This window comes from Gorilla gorilla, chromosome 20, assembly GCF_029281585.2.
Source record: "Gorilla gorilla gorilla isolate KB3781 chromosome 20, NHGRI_mGorGor1-v2.1_pri, whole genome shotgun sequence".
In the NCBI taxonomy this organism is placed as follows: domain Eukaryota; kingdom Metazoa; phylum Chordata; class Mammalia; order Primates; family Hominidae; genus Gorilla; species Gorilla gorilla.
The window spans coordinates 45,734,230-45,755,622 of NC_073244.2; the positions used below are offsets into that span (position 1 = coordinate 45,734,230).

General features: G+C 41.3%; 1 protein-coding gene and 1 long non-coding RNA gene across 9 annotated transcripts in view; one reads left to right on the forward strand and one right to left on the reverse strand.

Annotated features, from left to right (window-relative positions):
* LOC129528493 (uncharacterized) overlaps positions 1 to 3,505 on the reverse strand; it is a 101,119-nt gene extending 97,614 nt beyond the window's left edge. Inside the window, exon 1 of the long non-coding RNA XR_008673717.2 lies at positions 1,443 to 3,505. This is a non-coding gene — a long non-coding RNA (uncharacterized lncRNA). The remainder of the gene's footprint in view (positions 1 to 1,442) is intronic.
* ZNF302 (zinc finger protein 302) lies at positions 3,396 to 12,263 on the forward strand. 8 transcript variants are annotated; one of them, XM_019016423.4, is made up of 5 exons: positions 3,396 to 3,557; positions 4,623 to 4,699; positions 8,671 to 8,791; positions 9,046 to 9,132; positions 10,119 to 12,263. In XM_019016423.4, the coding sequence occupies exons 2-5, from the start codon at positions 4,691 to 4,693 to the stop codon at positions 11,102 to 11,104; spliced, it is 1,203 nt and encodes a 400-aa protein (XP_018871968.3). In that variant the 5' UTR covers positions 3,396 to 3,557; positions 4,623 to 4,690; the 3' UTR covers positions 11,105 to 12,263. The 8 variants fall into 8 exon arrangements, with proteins under 8 accessions (XP_018871968.3, XP_063557287.1, XP_063557285.1 ...); XM_063701217.1 differs by having other exon boundaries at positions 9,049 to 9,132; XM_063701215.1 differs by having other exon boundaries at positions 3,464 to 3,736; positions 9,049 to 9,132.
* The last annotated feature ends 9,130 nt before the right edge of the window (positions 12,264 to 21,393 follow it).

The following is a 21,393-nucleotide window of genomic DNA, read 5'->3' on the forward strand; positions in this document are numbered from 1 at the left end:
AATCCCTATGTAAGCTTTTCTGGATGGACTGAGCAGGGACTTTATGTCTTAAGTGTGGTTTAAAGTGGTTTCAAAGTGGTAGGGATCCTGGTCTTGTCTGAAAAGAAATTATACAATCTCTAGAAGAGAAAGGCACTTTCATCTAAGGATATGGGAAAGCTACATGAAATCTCTTTTCAAGGACAAAGATAACCAACAAAAAAGGAAGCAAAGCAAACTGATTGAAGAATTTGGAAATAAACATCCAAAGGGGCCCACAAAATCTTCCATTATTGTTATTATCAGATACATATTATGAAGCAACTATACCTACCATGTTAAAAAAGTTTGGAAAATTGAAATTAAAATGTCCTGGAGAGACAATTATGAATGGGCAATAGATCGGAATAAATTATCCAGAATGCAACACAGAGATTGGATGAAAATCACAGAGAATTTAAGACACCTGGAGGATAGAGTGGTAACACCTGCCTCATAACGAATTGGGGTTCTCAAAGCAGAGAAACAATGGTGAAGAGGCAATATATGGGAGAGGAAGAGTTTGCTGAGCACCAGAGATGACACATTACAGATTCAAGTTGTTCAGCAAATCCCAAGCAGGAAAGAATTTAAGAATTTCATAACCAGAAACATTATGCCAAACTCCAGAAAACACATTCGGTTACTATTTCAGTTGAAAGCCCAGGATTCTAAGTGGGAAACGATCTTAATAACCTAGTCACTGCACTATCTCACTATCTCCTTAAACCTCATTTTTTCCTATGTCTCTTGCATTTTAATATTAAAAAGGTCATCATTCCAAAAGAACTTGACCAAAAGACCTGCAATTCTCAGAGAAGGGAATACTAAGACCAATAGACATTCAGAAAGATTCTCAATCTCATTAACAATTAAAAAATGCAACTTTAAGCCACAGTGAGTTACTATTTCACACCTAGTAGATTATTAAACTTTTAAAGTTTCACAAAGAGAGTGTTGGCAGTAAGAGCTGGCAAGCAAAATAACCATAAACTCTGGTAGGAGTGAAAATTGGTACAACTTTGGAAAACAATTCATCATTGTATAGTAAAATCATAGATGGGAACATGCTTTGCACAATCCAGTCTTTCCTTATTACATACTCTAAGCCTTGAGAGGAAGCCAGCTGATACCAGTGTTTTTTAAAACTGTGGCTGCTATAGGAATTCACCACCACACCCACAGGATACACCAAGGTAGAAGTGTCAGAGGTGTTTAAACCAGAGCGACTCCATCTTGAATAGGGCCTGGGTAAAATGAGGCTGAGATCTACTTCCCAGACACTTAAGGCATTCTAAGTCACAGGATAACATTGGAAGTCGGCACAAGCTACAGGTCAGGTCATAAAGGCCTTGCTGGTTAAACAAATTGCAGTAAAGAAGCCGGCCAAAACCCACCAAAATCAAGATGGCGAGGAGACTGACCTTTGGTGTCCTCACTGCTGCTTGTTATGTGTCCGGAATTGGTTCCTTCTGGTGGGTTCCTGGTCTGGCTGGCTTCAGGAGTGAAGCTGCAGACCCTCGCGGTGAGTGTTACAGCTCATAAAGGCGGTGCGTCTGGAGTCGTGCTGGAGTTGTTTGTTCCTCCCGGTGGGCTCACGATTTCGCTGGCTTCAGGAGTGAAGCTGCAGACCTTCACAGTGAGTGTTACAGCTCCTAAAGACGGCGTGTCTGGAGTTGTTCCTTCCTCCCAGTGGGTTTGTGGTCTCGCTGGCTTCAAGAGTGAAGCTGCAGACCTTCGGGGTGAGCGTTGCAGCTCATAAAGGTAGTGCAGACCCAAAGAGCAAAAGAACAAACATACCACACCTTGGAAGGGGACCCCAGCGCGGTTGCCGCTGGTTGTTCGGGTGGCCAGCTTTTATTCTTATTTGGCCCCGCCCACATCCTGCTGATTTGCCCATTTTACAGAGCGCTGATTGGTCTATTTTACAGAGTGCTGTTTGGTCTGTTTTTACAGAGTGCTGACTGGTGCATTTACAAACCTTTAGCTAGACACAGAGCGCTGATCAGTGCATTTTTACAGACTGCTGATTGGAGTGTTTACAAACCTTTAGCTAGACACAGAGCACTGATTGGTGTATTTACAATCCTTCAGCTATACCGAAAAGTTCTCCAAGGCCCCACCTGATCCGGAAGCCCAGCTGGCTTCACCTCTCGGTTATATGCTAATTATATGCATTAGCACGCTAAGAGACAGTGCCATGACAATTTACAAATGCCATGGTAAGGTTCAGAAGTTACCCTGTATGGTTCAAAAAGCTGGGAAGCCCTCAGCTCCGAGAAATTGAAATTGCCCACCTCTTTCCTGGAAAACTCATGAATAATCCACCCTTGTTTAGCATATCATCAAGCAATAACTACAAGTATCCCTAGTCCAGCAGCCCAAGCTGCTGCTCTAACAGTGGAGTACCCATTGTTTCTTTACTTTCTTAATACACTTGCTTTGGCTTTGCACTGTGCTCTCCCATGGATTTTTTCTTGCGTGAGCTCTAAGAACTCTCTCTTGGAGTCTGGATCCCGGACCCCTTTCTGGTAACAGAAGCACTGCTTCACGAAGATCATGCAGGTCAGTACTTACTAAGTACAAAAAAGTCTATAGCGACACTATTTATAATTTTAAAAATGATTGAAGTCAATTAACATTTAAGTGTTAAAAAGAAAGTAAACAACCCAAATATACACAAACAGTAGACTGCTCTGGCTTGCATACAGAGAGGTCCATTGCCCTTTTGGGTGGGCCGGGAAAGGTCAAAGCCTAAGAAGCACTTCTGGGGAGAGGGGGCGTCAGGCTGTGATGGCTGCGGGAGGAGTGACTCCTCCCAGGATGAGGGTCTCCATCCTCCCAGTGCTCACTCAAGTTCAGTATTTACAAGTCCTTCCAGGGGCGTAACGCACGTCAGAACGGCCATTAGTGTCACAGATACGTGTCCCCTTGCATTTCCAGGAAATGCCCTTGGTTGGCGAACTACAGTCGTGACAGTCGGGCCACAGGGCGTTTTGTGAGCTATCGTCTTGGGCAAATGAGTGCCAAAAAAAAAAAAAGACCTGAAGGTGAACAGCATAGCGGCAGGGTTTGGGATGAGAGGAGCCCCTTTGCTAGCAACGGCGAGCACTTGCGCGGTACCAGCAAGGGCTGCCCATGTCTCGGAGGGAAACGTTTGTGTGAGCGCAGGAATGACCCGGAAGACCTTGGCACGGCTGCAGTTTTCTGGGAAATGTAATTTCTTGGTCCGGGCGCCATGGCCCTTATAAGTAGAGGGTGTCCCTTGGTTTCGAGGTGTATCGTTCACCAGAGGACGACTGTGTGCCCCAGGACAATTTGCGCATGGTCCCAGCTGGCCGGCTCTAGGTCGACGGCCCCAGGCGGTTTAGCTACTTACAAAGCCGTGACCGGTTTGCCCGCGGCGCACCAGGTCCGCGCAGCCGCAGAGACCCTTGGGAAGTGTGGTCTTCCGGTGCCGGCAGTTCGCGGCTCCCGGGACGTTTGTCCCGCAGGGGGAGGATTCTGGGAAATGTGGTTCGCCGTGGGCGGTGCACTGGGTCAGTCCCGCGATAGCCTCAGGCCTGGCGGCGGCTTCCAAGCTAAGGAACGGTTTGGGGCAGTGTCGTTCCCGGAGGTCGGCCGCCGTTACGCGCTCACCAGCTACGCGGCGCGTCAGGTCCGCGGAGACGCGGGCTCGGGGCGCCTGCGGGACGGTGAGGCCCTGCTGAGGACTCCGGCAAGTGTGGGTCGCGGCGACGGCGGGGCTAAGGCCCTGGGTCCGCGCGCGGTTTGACCACGGCCGGGGCCTTGGGCATTTCCTGGCCTTCCTGTTGAGCCGTGTAAACGCGGGGTGATGAGGGCGCCGACCTCTTGGCACTGTTGTGAGAGCGAAGTGGGCGCGAGAGCAGACGCCAGCCACAGTTTTTTTTGGGTTATGTCGTCATGAAGCCGGCGCTTTCAGTTGTGCAACCTTGAACAAATGGGTTCAGTATGTCGGAATTTCAGTTTTGTCTTCATTTTAAAAAATAAATCTGGTTTAGAACTCGACCTCAAGCGATCCGCCCGCCTCCGCCTGCTGAAGTGCTGGGATTAAAGGCGTAAGCCACCGCACCAGCCTAACGAACATGGCGAAACGCCGTCTCTACTAAAAATACAAAAAAAATTTAGCTGGGCGTGGTGGCACGTGTCTATAATCCCAGCTATTCAAGAGGCTGAGGCAGGAGAATCGCTTGAACCCGGGAGGCAGAGGTTGCAGTGAGTCGAGGTCGCTCCATTGCACTCCAGCCTGGAGACAGAACGAGACTCCGTCTCAAAAAAAAGAAAAAAGAAAAAAAAATCTGGGATAATATGAATGCACACCTTGCAAAGTGGTGAAGACTGAACGAGCTGATAAAGTTGTTACCGTTGTTTTATGAGTCTTTTGTATACAGAATAATTGATTTTCCCCGCAGGTGGCACCTGGTAAATAGCCCTTGCGGAGAAACACCCTGTTCCTTCCCAGGGAGAGATTGACGCTCCGGAGAGTGATTACCAGTGTGCTTTTCCATTAAGGTGTGTCACAGCTGCCGCAACATAAGCCCGATTTTTCATGACTGCTTTTTCCTGCCTTTCTGTGCCCTCAGGACACTGCCCATCTCTAAGATAAGAACCTGGAAAGGGGACTCTGTTGGCCATTGGAAATTGCAGAATAATGTCTCAGGTAAGTCGGTGTGTCCCCAAATCTTCCTGAAACACTTTATTAGGCCTCTGTGTGTTTGCTTTGCTTCTCCTGCCTGTTCCCACCTAATCAAGTCCATTTAAGGGACTAGATCTATGGTTCCTTTCACTATAGGAAGGATGGAGCCCACAGGAGAGCTCCAAGGTATTGTCCTCATCACCCAGTGTTCCTCTTTTCTACAGTTTTCTGCTAGAAGACTTTCTAGTCTTGCCAACATTTTAAAACTGTAATTCACAATGCAACTTTGGAATGTAAGGTTATTCGGTTTATGGTTGTCAAAACTGTACCATGTGGTCTCAAGTGAAGAGATGTTTGGAGTCATCCTTGATTCTTCCTTTTGACTTATAACTCATATTCAGGTCCTCTAGTTTGGATCTAAACGATACACCGTATACAGCATCTGACCATTAGTTAGCCCATCACCACCACCACCACTACCACCCCAGTCTGAGCCACCTGGATTATTGCGGTAGCCTCCTAGCTGGATACCCAGCATCTGCCCTTAACCCTCATCAGTCTGTTCTCAGTACAGCTGTGACCATGGTCCTATTGTTATATAAATTCCTGTCATTCCTCAACCTAAAATTTTTCAGTGCCTCTAACTGAGTCACTTCTGCAATGACCTATTTGTATAATTAGGCCATTACCTCCCTGATCCCACCTTCCTTCTCTGCCTCCTCATTCCTGTGCGCTCCAGCCACTGTCACCAGTTGCTGTGCCATCCACGTGGAATATTCTTCCCCCACATACGCACAAGCTTGCATCCTTATCTCCTTCTGTGTTTGTTCCGTGGTTACTTTCTCAGAACAGCTTCCCTGAACGCCTATTTGCAATTGCAGTCACCTTCCTTCGCCTAGCGCTTCCACTCCTCCATCACTGCTTTGTTGTTTTCCACAGCACGTGTCACTCACTAGCTGATGTACTGTATGTTCAGTATATGCACATGCTCATTGTCTGTTCCTGGTGGGGGGAATGCTTTTTCTTCTTTGTTGACTGTTATAGCTTCAGTACCCAGAGTGTTACCTGGCACCAAATGGATGCTTAGTAAGTAATTGTTGAGTGAATAAGATGAGTAATGAAGAACTGGTGGGGCAGAATCATGGCATGGAAGGTGAAGCTTGCACAGGAGGGGATGTAAGTAGCAGATGTACATCTTGGGTGAAGTCTGTTTTCCTGGAATAATTAGATAATTAGAATTGAAAAACTGGTGTGGTGGTGCATGCCTGTTGTCCCAGTTACTCAGGAGGCTGATGAGGTAGGAAGATTTCTTGAGCCCTCTGGTGTAAGCCTGTAGTGAGCTATGATTATGTCACTGCACTCCAGCTTGGTGACAGAGCAAGAACCTGCCTCTTAAAAGAAAAAACAAAGTAAAGGCTAAAGTGAACTAATGCCAAAACCATTCATTGGTTCATCTTCTAAACACTTATGAAGTCCCTGGTAGGAAAAGTTGTACATGGATTGTGGTGTACACTGACACACAGGACTTCATGATCTAGTGCAGTATTGTCTAAGAGAACTTTCTGCAGTGGTGGAAGTGCTCTGCATGTGTACTGGTCAGTACGGTAGCCACCAGCCCTGTATGACTATTGAGTACTTGAACTGTGGCTTAAGCAACTGAGAAACTGAATTTTAAACTTTACTTATTTTATTTTTACATTTTAATTAATTTAAATGTTGTAGCCAAGTTGGCTAGTGGCTCCTGTATTGAAGATTGTGGCACTGTAGAAAAGTAAGAAAGCGTAAGAAATTTAAATAAGTGCTAGGATAGATACCCTATGTTCTTTTGGGAACTGAGATGAGTGAACATCTCAAGCTGCCCAGGCAACTGAAGGGGAAGAAAGAAGCATCCCTGGCTCTAAGTTGTAAAGACTGGTTTTTCAAAGATATGAGAAATGTTATTTTTATTTGGGATATAGGCAATTAACACAGTGGCAACTCCAATTAACAGGTGAATTTAGAAGAAATTTTGGGTAGCAAATTGAACTGTCAAATCTTACTTGAGGATAAGTTATTGTTTATTTGGAAAACGTGTGTTGGATTGTATCTGCTTGCCTATATAAAAAGATGAGATGTATTCCTGTCCTTTTCATCTCAATAGTGGATTGCTTGGGAAGTGCATCAAGGTCTGATTTAGCTTATTCAGTAATAAAACTGCTTTCTTTTTTTTTCTACATTTGTGGAGAGGATTTTCTGCCATTGGAAGGTGATTCGAATTTTAATTATTTTCTCCAAACCTGAGAAAAGTAAATTCTGCCTTTAAAACCAAAGATCCATGTCACTGGTGAACATGCATGCAAAATATCCAAATAAAGTAATACAATACTGAATGAACTCTCAGAGCTAAAAAATTACCACAGTAGAGCAGTCTTACAAATCACAGACAGTAATAACTCTGTATTAAATGGCTGTACTTTTTGCACATATTACAATTTGACTAGCCAATAAGCTATTATTGAATATTTAAACTTCTAAAGTTTTACTATTTTAAATAATACTGTGAAATGAGTACTATTGAGAAGAATTTCTAAGCACATCTGTGAGCATTTCCTTAGAATATTTTCTTTGAAATCTACTCTTATTTTTTTCCCCTTCCAGGTCCTATTTAAGGACGGTCTATGGTAGGAGTCCTCAACCTTTTTGACACCAGGGATGAGTTTCCTGGAAGACAATTTTTCCATGGAAGTGGGAGGTGGTGGAGGTGATGGTTTGGGGATGAAACCGTTCTACCTCAGATCATCAGGCATTAGTTAGATTGACATAAGGAGCGTGCAACTTCGATCTCTTGCATGTGCAGTTCACAGTAGGGATTGCGCTCCTGTAAGAATCTATGCTATAGCTGATCTGACAGCAGGTGGAGCTCGGGTGATAATGCTCTTTCCTGCCACTCACCTCCTGCTGTGTTGCCCGGTTCCTAAAGGCCACAGACCAGTACCAGTCCGTGGCCCGGGTGTTAGACCCCTGATCTATGACATGAAACCATCCTTCAGTCTTTTCACCCAGGAGTCTCATATTTTAATTATTAAAAGTTTGTCAGCACGAAGTTTAAGTATACACCACAAATATATTTTTCTTTTTTGTTTATGAATCAGTTATGTGTATGTTTTAGTCCATTTGTGCTGCTGTAACAAATACCCCAGACTGAGTAGTTTATAAATAATGAAAATTGACTTCTCATCTCATGGTTTTGGTGCCTGGGAAGTCCAAGATCAAGAGGCAGGCATCTAGCAAGGGCCTTCTTGCTGTGTCCTTTTGTGGTGGATGGGCAAAGAGAAGAGAGAGAGGCAAAGGGGGACCAGAACTCATTTTTTTAAATAAGGAACCCTCTTCCCTGATGATGACATTAATCCATTCATGAGGGCAGAGTCCTCAAGGCCCAATAGTCTCCTAAAGATCTAACCTCTCAATACTATTAGAATGGTGATTAAGTTCAATACATGCTTTTCTGGGGAACATAATCAAACCATATGTCTATCAGTCTTTAATATTAAGATGTCTTTTTTTTCTGAACCCATTTTTTGTGAGATTTAGTGAATCTTCCTAAGTATCATATTTGAGAGACAATCGCTTTAGCCTTATTTTTAATTACTTAGCTAGCATGTAAGCTATAAAAGATATAACTAAATACTTGACTCTGTGCTGTCAAATGTCAAATGTTGATTTTTAAAAATTCATATAATTCTAAACTTTTAACAAAATTACTGAAGCAAAGCTCTCATATTTGTCTCTCATTCTTATTGTATAAAAATTCTAAGCACATAACTGTCCCCTTTATTGTATGATAATTCCAACTACATAACTGTCCTATTATTACTTACCTGACATCACATTCCCAGTCATTGTCACAGCTCCTGAATCTTGTTCCATTTCTTCCACAAGCAGGCTAATTTTACCCCTTCTTCAGTGACAGAAGAGGCCTGGGCTATGGCTGAGCCTAAATATATTTGCTATTTCAGGTGACATTTAGTGATGTGGCTATAGACTTCTCTCATGAAGAGTGGGCATGCCTAGATACTGCTCAGAGGGACTTATACAAGGATGTGATGGTCCAGAATTATGAGAACCTGGTCTCTGTAGGTAAGGATATTACCCCTTCCACTCCAATAGGGGACACCTTTCTTTTGCCACCCTGAATTGCTGGAGATTCTCCTAAGTAAATGGCTGAATTTCTGTACCATGCTCCCAAGGAAATGTGCAGCTCTGTTGTGCCCTGCCTGAAGCTTATCTTTCCATTTCAGTGAACACCCTTCATCCATTCCTGTGGTCCCTCTTGTGATGGCCTCTCATAATAGAGGACCACGGCTTAAACAATTCTATATTCTTCCTGTAAGCAGGTCTTTCCGTAACTAAGCCATATGTGATCATGTTATTGGAGGATGGAAAAGAGCCCTGGATGATGGAGAAAAAACTGTCAAAAGGTATGATTCCACATGAGTCATGGTGAACGAGACAAAGGAAGATTTTGTTAAAGATGTTTATAGTGAGTGTGGAAGAATTTTAGGGATACTGTCTTCAAAGATCTCAGATAGAAATGAAAAATTGAGGGATATTTAGCTTAGATTTTCAAAACAATTGTTCCTCTCAAATTATTATCTGTATCATTCATGTCACCTAATCAAGGTTAGAGGTTTTTGCCATCATAATAATTCAAATTGTTACTACATTCATGACAAAGTAAGACAATTTATTCTTTCTTAATTCTACTTAAGAAAAATATACTAATAGTTTTAAGCTAAGAAAAGCTGTCAGTTAGATGGAAAATCACTTGTTAAGCTGAGCTTTGTAGATGAAACATGAACATATTAGAGGAAGGAAGGGACATATAAATGTTTCTAGGAATAATATTTTCTAATGTTCAAGAAATAATATGATTCACACAGTTTCTTCATAACCTCAGAAAGCCTGTATCTTTGTCAGCTATAAAGAGCATTTAGATTACTTTGTTTTTACTGCAGTTGTTTAATATAGTAGTATCAATTCTGTATTTTAAGCTTGATAATCCAGCAGCAAATTGAGATTAATGGAAGGTTGGAAAAAAAGGCTATGAAACAAAATGCAATCTTTCCCACGTGAATATAGGCACAAAATGATGATTTGTAATCCTGAATGCCTTCCACATCTTATTTCTGATACTTTCCTTTTTTCCATACTATTTCATCCATTTCGTATAGCTTACCCATTTCCTTTATCACACTCTGTTCCTGCTTCTGTGAACTTTGGATTCTCTGCTCTATTTGAGCATTTTTTGGAAGTCACTGAAATATTTGAGTTGTCAGAGCTATGTGTTTTCTGGGTGCTTCATTTCTTATCCAATTCTCCTAATTCCACTATATAAGCTTTTTTCAAGAAGTAAAAAAAAAAAAAAAAAAAAAAGGCAGTGCTTTGCTTTCTTGATATATTTCAGATTGGGAATCAAGATGGGAAAACAAGGAATTATCAACAAAGAAGGATATTTATGATGAAGATTCACCCCAACCAGTAACAATGGAAAAAGTTGTAAAACAAAGTTATAAATTTTCAAATTCTAATAAGAATTTGGAATATACAGAATGCGACACATTTAGAAGCACCTTTCATTCAAAGTCTACTCTTTCTGAACCACAAAACAATTCTGCTGAAGGGAATTCACACAAATATGATATATTAAAGAAGAATTTATCAAAAAAGTCAGTTATAAAAAGTGAGAGAATAAATGGTGGAAAGAAACTTTTAAATTCTAATAAAAGTGGGGCAGCCTTCAACCAGGGCAAATCTCTTACCCTTCCCCAGACTTGTAATAGAGAGAAAATCTATACATGCAGTGAATGTGGGAAAGCCTTTGGCAAACAGTCAATCCTCAATCGCCACTGGAGAATTCATACAGGAGAGAAGCCCTATGAATGTCGTGAATGTGGGAAGACTTTTAGCCATGGCTCATCCCTTACACGACATCAGATAAGCCATAGTGGCGAGAAACCTTACAAATGTATTGAATGTGGGAAGGCCTTTAGCCATGGCTCATCACTTACTAACCATCAGAGCACTCACACGGGAGAGAAACCATATGAATGTATGAACTGTGGAAAGTCTTTTAGTCGTGTGTCCCTTCTCATTCAGCATCTAAGAATTCATACGCAAGAAAAACGCTATGAGTGTCGTATATGTGGAAAGGCCTTCATTCATAGTTCGTCTCTCATTCACCATCAGAAAAGCCATACTGGAGAGAAGCCTTATGAATGTAGTGAATGTGGGAAAGCTTTCTGCTGTAGCTCACACCTTACTCAACATCAAAGAATTCACAGTATGAAGAAAAAATATGAATGCAACAAATGTCTCAAGGTCTTTAGTAGCTTCTCATTTCTTGTTCAACATCAGAGTATTCATACTGAAGAAAAACCGTTTGAAGTTTAGAAATGCAGGAAATCCTTTAACCAGCTTGAATCACTGAATATGCATTTGAGAAATCACATTAGATTGAAACCCTACGAATGCAGTATATGTGGGAAAGCCTTTAGTCATAGGTCATCCCTGCTTCAACATCACAGAATTCATACTGGAGAGAAACCTTACGAATGTATTAAATGTGGGAAGACCTTCAGCTGTAGTTCAAACCTTACTGTACATCAGAGAATTCATACTGGAGAAAAGCCATATAAATGTAGTGAGTGTGGGAAAGCTTTTAGCAAAGGCTCGAATCTTACTGCCCATCAAAGAGTACATAATGGAGAGAAACCCAATAGTGTGGTAAGTGTGGAAAAGCCTTTAGATCATATGAATCTCTATATATGTGAGAAATCTTACAGAAGAGAAGCAGTGTTTATCATGGTAAACTTCATTCATAGATCCTCCCTTATTTAACATCAGAAAAATTTATACTGGGGAAAAGTTGTATGAAGGTGGTGAACATGGGAGACTTTTAGCAATGATGCAGATGTTTTTATTAGAGTTTATACTGTAGAGAAATCATATGAAGTCAATAAATGTGGGAAAGCCTTTGTCAGTATTAATCCCTTAATTGACGTAAGTATACTCACACTAGGAAAAATCTGTGTACATGTAGCAAATGTGGGAAAGACTATAGGCAATAGGAATCTCCTGCAAACTCCTACAGGAGAAAAGTTGTATGAATGTGGAAACTTTAGACATTGAAGGAATTTTTCAGTTCCAAGTGCATCCCTTATTCTATAGGAAATAAACTGGAGACAAATCTCATTTAAGAGATGCAGCAAAGTGTTCACTAAGAGTGTTTATCTTGCCAGACATAAGAAGATGAATGGTAGAGCAACCTGAAGGATTTAGAAATTACATGTAAATGTTTGCAGTGATGCTATTTGTAAACAGGATTATATAGGAGAGCAAATAAACATAAGTATGCATTTCTTAGAGCAGTAGCTTGCAGTTTCAGTTGAGTTCTACTTAGAAATTCTTTTTAGCTAGTGGGCATGTGAAGATATTTAGTCACCCAGAGGAGCCAGTAAATGTTATAATGTTAAAAATTAAAGCTGCAAAAGAAATAAAATGGTGTTAATAAAAATTTGGCATCTAATAAAATCATTTTGTATATCATGAACTCTTTCTCTGTGACTGTTTCCGACAAAAAAAAATTTCACTAAGATTAGCCTTAGTATAGCCTTTAGTGGGAAACTAGCAAACTTCGAGAAAAATGGCCTGCTCTTTATACTAAGAATAGCAGTATTTTGGTGAGGATTATTGAGTCCATATCCAGTAGGCTTAATTAAATACATTTCAAGAAAATTTACGAGCATTACTCATGTGTATTACACAGGGATGGGATAAAGGAATCTAGTAGTTCTGAGCTCTAGTGGTGTGTCAAAATCACTGGAAGGACGTGTTAAAGCACAGATTGCTAAGCCTCAATCCTAGAGTTTCTATATGAGTTGATTTGAATTTGCATTTTTCACACGTTCTTAGGGGACACTAACACTGTCCAGAATATAATAATATTATGGTGTCACTGACAACATATTGTTTCCTCAATCATACCTATTAACCATTTCTTGAGCATCTTCTGTGGACTTAAGAAACACTCCATACTCCTTAAGAGCTTCGAGATGTGTGTGTGTGAAGAGCATTAAGCTTTGGAGTCTTGTTACTGGGTTTAAATCCAAGTTACATGTATACTGGCTTTGTGGCCTTGGACAAACTGTTTCACTGGGTCATGCTGCAGTTTCTCCATCTGTAAAATGGTAATAAACCTATTTCACAGCATTATTATGAAAATTAAATGAGTTAATCGATGCACAATGTTTACAACAATGCCTGCCCTCTCAATAGCATTCAATAAGTATTAGCTATAGCTATTGATTTCATCATCGTCGTCTTCTCATGGTTGCTTCATTATTCTGGTCTCAGATGTCACATCTAATCACTTGCCACTCTTATCTGTTTACTGTTTCACATTTTTGGGGGAGAGCGTTTACAAAACACCCCCATTTCCTTCCAACAAATCCTTTAGTATCTGAGCCATTTTGAGGGAATGTTTCTTGCCCAAAATGACAAGGAGAAACAAAGAGACCAGATAGGAGATGAGATGAGAATTCAGTAGGTCTCTGAGAAGGAAGGAGGATGCCCTACAGAGTTGGAAAATGGGCCGAGTGAAGGAGACATCAGGCTTCCACATGGAGGAAAGGGGAGGGTTTACCCACTGAGACCAGAAGACTACAGGTCTTTGGCATCATCTCTGAGTACAGAGTCCCATGGGCTGGGTGCCACTGCCCTCACTCTTCCTGAATGGAGGTTACAGCCTGTCATTGAAGGTCACCAATGCCTGGAAAGTCAGAGTTTTCTTGTTAGCTTTGGGCCAGTCAAATGTAATTAGAACTCAGTTGCTGGTAAACATCTAGAAAGAACCAATGCACATATCACTGAGTACTTCCTGGGAGCTTAATTCTTTGCTGCTGAGGGGGAGTCAGTTTTTAAACAAATTGCAATTGTGTTAGAGGAAAAAAGCTTTATATGCAGAAGTAATTAATGGAAGATACAAGACAATGACAAGGCCGTGTGGCCCGTATGGCCCGAGAGGTGCTGAGGGTAAGCACTCTGGCATCAAAGAAATAGGGAAAAACTATAATGATCATAATACAATACCGTTAATAGCAGCAGCCACTGCGCCTTGTGTTTGCTTTGTGTGCTGCATTCAGACAATTAAATGCTGTCAGCTCTGGACACAAATTGCTAGGTGTGAATTCAGCCTATTGGGACTGTCGCTTGCTTATTCTATACACTTGGGGAAGTCACTTCATTTCCCGATGTCTCCATCAAAACAAAAATATTTTTCATCTTATCAGGTGGTTGTGAGAATTAAAAGATATATAAAGCAAGCAACAAAGTGCCTCTGCATGGAAGTTTGTTCCCGTGTTTTTCCTGCTTTTAATAATCTTCCCACATACTGTAAGGTAAAGGCCGTAATCATCTTTGTGCTAGTGACCTGAGTCTCTCTCAGAGTCACACATCTTAGGAATATAGGCTACATCTGAACATTTAGTAAAAGACCACACAATATTGCCCTCCTAGGACAGATCTCAGAAGACTGGGATTTCTCTTGGCAACCATAAGGCTCTCTTGCCTCACTGAACAAAAAACATTTCCTTTGGCCATGCCGCTCCTTCTGCCTAGAATGTGTCCCATACCCCATTTATTACCACGCTTACCTGCCAAGGGAGGCCTGCCTGCCTTGCAAAGCTCACTAGGTGTGTCAAAGACGAACAAAGCTGGACATTAATGACAGTGGTAAGAACAGACTAATTGATAACTATTGCAATGGGGAAAGGAATTTGGCATGAAGTCAACTAAGCTTTGATTTGTACAAAGGTAAATGAGTATGTTAAAGGGAGGGTGAAGAAATAGGGGGTGGTGAGGAGGGGTTCAGTGGAGTCAGAAAAGTGAAAAATTAGGAAGGGAGGGGGCTGGTCTATGTGCAGTCTTATCTGGGTTTGCTACTGGCACTTTTGAGTTAGGCTCATATCCTCCCACAGAGGCTGGGAGATGGGCCTTATCTTCAGGTGTTGGCTGGAAGAAATTCTTTGGACAGCCTTGAGTTTTTTGGAAAGGCACTTTAGGAGTCATTAGAAAATGTTAGTGTTGTTCAAGTCTCAATAGGCCACAGTTGACAGGCATATTCAAGAAGGCTCAGAGGGGCCTGGATAGAGTTTGGTCAAAGAAAATCTGTCAGGTGTCACCGCAGGCTTCTCCAGCCCACTGAGGAGGAATGGTGGTGAAGACAAAAGAACATAGGCAAGGGATCAACGTACAGGGTGTGAGTTTCTGCCAAGAGTTGCGTGACCCTGGGAAGGTAACTTAAGTTTTCCAAATCTCAGGTTCCTTTTCTGTAAAGCAGGAATAATAGAAACTAACTCTGAGAAAACTGGGATTAAATGAAGTGCTACATAATGGTGCTACATAACGAGTTACCCTCAGAGCTCAATAAATGTAGCTATTATTGTTATTTAGCCTCTTTGCTCCCACACCACCCTGGAAAACCCAACCAAGTCCTGATCTCTACTTTTGTATGTGTGCCACATTCCCTGCACAAAGATTCCAGAAGATGAGAAATACTTAACCTAGAACCAGCAAGGCCAAAAAAAAAAAAAAAAAGACTCTCCTAGTAGGTGACATTGGTGCAGAACAGGGAAGGATGCAAAGGAGGAGAGGAGAGGGAGAGACACTGCAGAGATCTGGACTCAGTGTCCCAGGCAGAGGGAAAGACTGGGAAGTCGGAAAGAGCTTGGAATGATCAGGACAGCTTGGCAGGAGAGCAGTGAGCAAAGGAAGATGGAGTAGAGGACGCATTTCTAGGACTGTTTCTCTTTAGAAATAGCATCCAGAATGTCCCTGAATGGTGCTGGGCACTGGGAACACACATTAAACATTAGCCATCTCTGGTACTCTCACCTAGAATGAATGATGGTTAATATTTCCCCTTTAAGCCTTCCTTAGGAAAATGGAGGTGAAAGGTAGCAAGGTAGCTTGCACAAGGCCACAGCCCTGAGATAGGGCACAGCACGATCCAAACATGTCTCTGGATTCTGCAGGCTATGCCTCTCCTGAGGATCTGCACATGCTGCTGTACATGAATGGTGAGGGGTACTAAGAAGTTGTAGTTCATACTTCCCCACCACATACCACTGATTTCCAGAAAGAGGAATTTTCTCTTGTAATACTTGATGTAACCCTAGGACTCTGGACAGACAGTGACCCTATCAGCAGGAAGAGAAGGCCTGAAGAATCCCAGGATTCCACGATCTTCCATGTCAGTGTGCCACAGCCATGTGGTTGAGAGTCCAAGTATGTGAGACTGGGGGATAGTTAACACACCTGTGCTAGGAGGGAAGCGACTGTATCAGTACTTCAGACTCAGCTGAACTCTCTCCCAGGCCCTGCAAAGGTGTCTAGATGGGTCCTATCCTTCTTAGTGGCCTTCCTAGCTTGGTCCCAAAGAGCCTCCTGCATCCACTGGGTGGTGTGGGCAGACAAGTCATGTGACAAATGAAAGTTCACCCTTGCAGTACCAAAAGTTCAGCCCATGATAATGCAGGCTGCAGGAAACACTCCTGTCCCAGGCTGTCATTTGGACATATGAAGCACATCCTTCTGGGTAATGTAGCTCTTCACATTATCTGAGGCAATAGCTAAGTAGCACCCAGAGGGCCACTAGGAAGAAGCATCAAAAGACTCTTCTATGAGAGTGGTACTTCACATCAGTTCATATGAACCGGGCTTTCTTGCATGGATAGTTGTTCAATTTGGTGTTTCTGTAGGGAGGAGGGGATGATCACTAGAGGATTCTTTTCAACTATTTTATCCTACTTCCTCCCAAAACATGTATTTTTTTCTAAACATGTTTTTGGGTCTTTTTAAAAATATGTCTGTGTTTTGTCAAGTGTTCCTTTACTCTCTTGAACATTTCATACAATTTTAATAACTGTTTTAATATACTTCTTTCCCAATTCTACCATGTGTGTCATTTCTGGGTCTGTTTATACTGGTTGATTGTTCTGATAATAGGTTATACTTTTCTGCTTCTTTGCCTGCCTGGTAATTATTTTTTCAATGCAAAATATTGTGAAATTTAATTTTTTAGGTGCTGGATAACTCTGCATTTCTACAAATATTCTTGAGTTTTGTTCTGTTACTCAGTTAAGTTATTTGGAAATAGTTTAATCCATTGGAAACTTTTTGCAAGTTTTGTTAGGTGGCACAAAGGCAGCCATATGCAAAGTGAATTTTATATAATACCTTTCTTGAGTTATCTACTTGTCTCCCCATGAATAACCAGGGTATTCCTCTCTGGCTTTAGGAATACAAAGTATTTCCAGCCCTGTGTAAATTCCAGACATTGCTTCCCCCTGCTCCTTTCAGGTGGTTGTTCCCTAGTCTTGGGCTATTTTCTCACATGCATAAACAGCAGTATTCAGTGAGGACTTAACAGGGACTTTCTGCAGAACCCTGAAGATCTCTCTGTGCAGCTCTCTCCTCTGTAGTCTCCTGTCCTGAAAATGTAGCCACCTTGGCCACCGTAGAGTCCTAACTCTGTCTCAGGAGCTCAGAGACTGCTGATTTTCCCTGGGATTCCCCCTTCCTGCATTGCAGTCTGGAAATTCTCTGAAGGGAATCTGAGGCAATTACTTGGTTCCTTGTTTCCCTCTCCCAGAGATCACTCTTCTGTGCTGCCTGATATCCCATTTCTGAAAATTATCATTTTTGTTGAGTGTTCGATGTTCTAGGTGGGAGTGTAAATCTGGCCCATGCTACACCATTGTGGCCAGATACAGTAATCTTTTTGTCTTGTTTTGATGTCTTATGACATTCTATTGACTACAAACATGGGGAGAGTATTATTTCTTATAATAAATATCATGCCAGAGTAGGCAAAGAACGTAATGGAATTAAGGATTTCAGGAGTAACTGTGGATTTGGGGGGGGGGCGGGGGCCAATATATGCAAATATTTATTGATAATTTCTACGTGGAGGATGTTTCTTTAATGACTAAATTTTTTCCCTTATGTAGCTTACATTTGGTAGTGGCAGAGAAATAACAAAAAAGATAGCCCAACAAATATGAGCATGTTAGCAGAGAAAGCAGGGAAAGGAGGGAGGCAATTGGAGGCCAGAAAGTGGGTAGAAGAGATACGGCCAGAGAAACTAATAATGTGGCATTTGAGTGGTGTCCTGAAGAAAGGTTCGGATTGAGTTTTCAGTTTTGAAACATATGTTAGCATTCCAGGTTTTGTGCTAAGTGGTAGGTTCATGAATGACTACTACATTGTTAATAATCAATCATTCATTGAAGACTGAACTCAAAACTTCCCTAGGGGAAGAGAGTTCCAGAATATAAGATTTGTCACTTCCCAGCATCTTCACCATTTGTCTCCTCTCTTTTCATTTCCCACCATTTTTCATAGTTCTCCTTGCCATTCCTTGTAATATATATTTGTTCATTTGTTTGTTTTCCAGAGACAGGGTCTCAGTCTGTCACCCAGGCTGGAGTGCAGTGATGCAATCATAACTCACTGCAGCCTGGAACTCCTGATCTCAAGCGATCCTCCCATCTCAGTCTCTGGAGTCACTGGGACCACAGGCATGCACCACCACACCTGGCTAATTAAAAAAAAAAATGTAGACATGGAGTCTTGCTATGTTACCCAGGCTGGTCTTGAAGTCCTGGGCTCAAGCAGTGCTCCTGCCTTGATCTCTCAAAGTGCTGGGATTACAGGTGTGAGCCATCATGCCCAGCTCTTGTAGTTTTTTGATTTTTATACTCTACTTATCACTCCAGGACAGTCTTTATTACTCACTTCCTTTGTTGTCCTTTGTCACCTCCTGCCAAGCTCAGCTTCCCTGCCACTCTTCCTCTATGTCCACCACCGCCTAGCTTTGCATCACTCCTCCCCTTCATTCTCTGTGTGGGCTGTGCCCCACTTCCAGGCTCTATATTGGCATCGCCTCTAGGGAAGGGTTTGCCCAGTTTATGGTGCCAGCAGCAGAGTGTGTGAGCACTTGTTTCTCCACATTCTGACACATTGCTTGTCAGACATTTTGTCCTTGCCAGTCCAATAGAAGAGACAAAAAGCCATCCCAGGATAAATGTTTTAATGGTGCAGAGACTTATTGAATTAACCTCGATTCATGATGTCCTCTGATAAACTTCTTCATTGAATGATTATTAATAATGTAGTAGTCATTCATGAACCTACCACCTAGCACAAAACCTGGAATGCTAACATATGTTTCAAAGCCACTTTTTTTGGTTGTTTTCTTTGAACTTTTCTGCTAGGAACATTTGCTCCTTTTCCCACCAGTATGTTGGTCTTTTTCTTATCATTTGTAGGAGCTGTGGAGGGACTCCATACATACTAGGAAAATAAGCCAATTGTAATATGACTTGCAAATATCTTCACCATAATTTTCTCCTAACATTTTGAACTTTTTTTGATGCAGTTGGCCATGCATAATATTTCATTTTTTATGAAGTCAAATTTATCAATTTGGGTTTTTTAATCTTTGCAATCGTCTTCTTTCTTCTGAGATTCTAAAAGATATTCTTCTTTATTTTTTTCCCAAGAGTTTCATGGGATTTTTTTTCTTACTCTTTCAATGTAGAAATATTTCAGAGATCTGAAGTTAATTTTGAAGTAGGCTGTGAGAAGTAGAGCTAACTGTTTAATTCCCTCAGATGTTCAATCAGTAGATTCAACACCACTTTATTTACAAAATAATCCAGATCGCCTTGATTAGCAAGTTACCTTTTTTCACAAAATTTTGATTATTTAGATGTATTTCTGTCTTTCCACTGAGAGTTCACTTATTGGTGCATGCTCACATGCATATGTGTGTTTTAAAGAATGCTTCATAGGGCTTCTTGTCCCTAATACTCTATTTTAAAATTCTTTCTCAGCATTTTCACTTATTTTTCTAAGTATATTATGAATGTCATTTAAATGAACCATCCAATAGTAGCATTTTTAGTTTTGTTTCTTTCATTCATCTTAATCCACGTGAGACTCTTCTATGTTGTTGCATGTGTCAATAGTTTGTTCCTCTTGTGGCTTCATGGAGTTCAATTACATGAGTGTAACACACTTTGTGTATCCATCCACCAGTTGAACAACATTTGAGTTGTTTCCAGTTTCAATAAACTGAAATCTGAGTAAAACTGTTATAAATATTGCTGATCAGGGTTGTTGTTGTTGTTGTTGTTGTTGTTGTTTTTTGAGATGGAGTCTCCCTCTGTCGCCCAGACTGGAGTGCAGTGGCGTGATCTCGGTTCACTGCAACCTCTGCCACCCGGTTTCAAGCGACTCTTTTGCCTCAGCCTCCCGAGTAGCTGAGGCTACAGGTGGTTGCCACCACACCCAACTAATTTTTGTATTTTTAGTAGAGACAGGGTTCCACCATATTGGACAGGCTGGTCTCGAACTCCCGACCTCGTGATCCACCAGCCTTGGCCTTCCAAAGTGCTGGGATTACAGGTGTGAGCCAGTGCCCGACCGCTGATTAGGTTTTTTATGTGAACATAAATCTTCATTCTCTTGGGTGAATACTTAGAAGAGGGATTGTTGGGTCATGATAAATGGAAGATTTATTTTATAAGGATAAAGTACATCTTTTTCTTTAAAATAAATCTCGTTAGAAGAACTCAAACAACTCCCCACTAAAAAAAACAAAGAGACAAATAATCCCATTAAAAATTGGGCTAAGGACATGAACAAGCATTTCTCAAAATGTGACAAATGGCCAACAGGTGAATGAAGAAAATGCTGAACACCACTAATTATCAGGGAAATGCAAATCAGAACTGCAATGAGATATCATCTTACCCCAGCTAGAATGGCTGTTATTAAACAGACAACAAAAATAACAGATGCTAGTATGGATGTTTAGAAAAGATAACACTTATACACTGTTGCCTGGAATGTAAATTAGTGTGGTCACTAAGGAAAATAGTATGGTGATTTCTCAAAAACCTAAACAACTAAAAATGGAAGTACCACATGATCCAGCAATTCCCCTGCTGGACATTTATCCAAAGGAAAATTAATCAGTATATCAAAGAGATACCTGCACTCACATGTTTATTGCAGCACTATTCACAATAGCATAGATATGGAATCAACCTAAGCATTCATCAACAGATGAATGCATAAAGAAAATGTGGTGTATATACACAATGGAATAGTATATGGCCATAAAAAAGAATGAAATGTTATCATTCACAGCAACGTTGATGACATGGAGGTCATTATGCTGAGTGAAATAAGCCAGACACAGAAAGACAAATACTGCATATTCTCACTTCCATGTGGGAGCTAAAAAAGTTGATCATCGAGGCAGAGATTACAATGATAGATATCAGAGGCTGGGAAGGGGAGGGAATGAAGAGAGCTAGGTTAATACAGGTAGATAAAATATATAAGCTCATTCTTTGATGGCAGAATAGAATGACTATAGGTAACAACAATGTATTGTATATTTTAAAGTATCCAGAAAAAAGGATTTGAATTGTCTCAACACATGAAAATAACAAATACTCAAAATGATGGTGATGTAGTTTGGATGTGTGTCCCTTCCAAATCTCATGTTGAAATGTGATCCCCAGTGTTGGAAGTGGGGCCTAGTGAAGGTGTTGGAGTCATGGTCGTGGATCCTTCTTGAATGGCTTGGGACCATTCCCAGTGGTAAC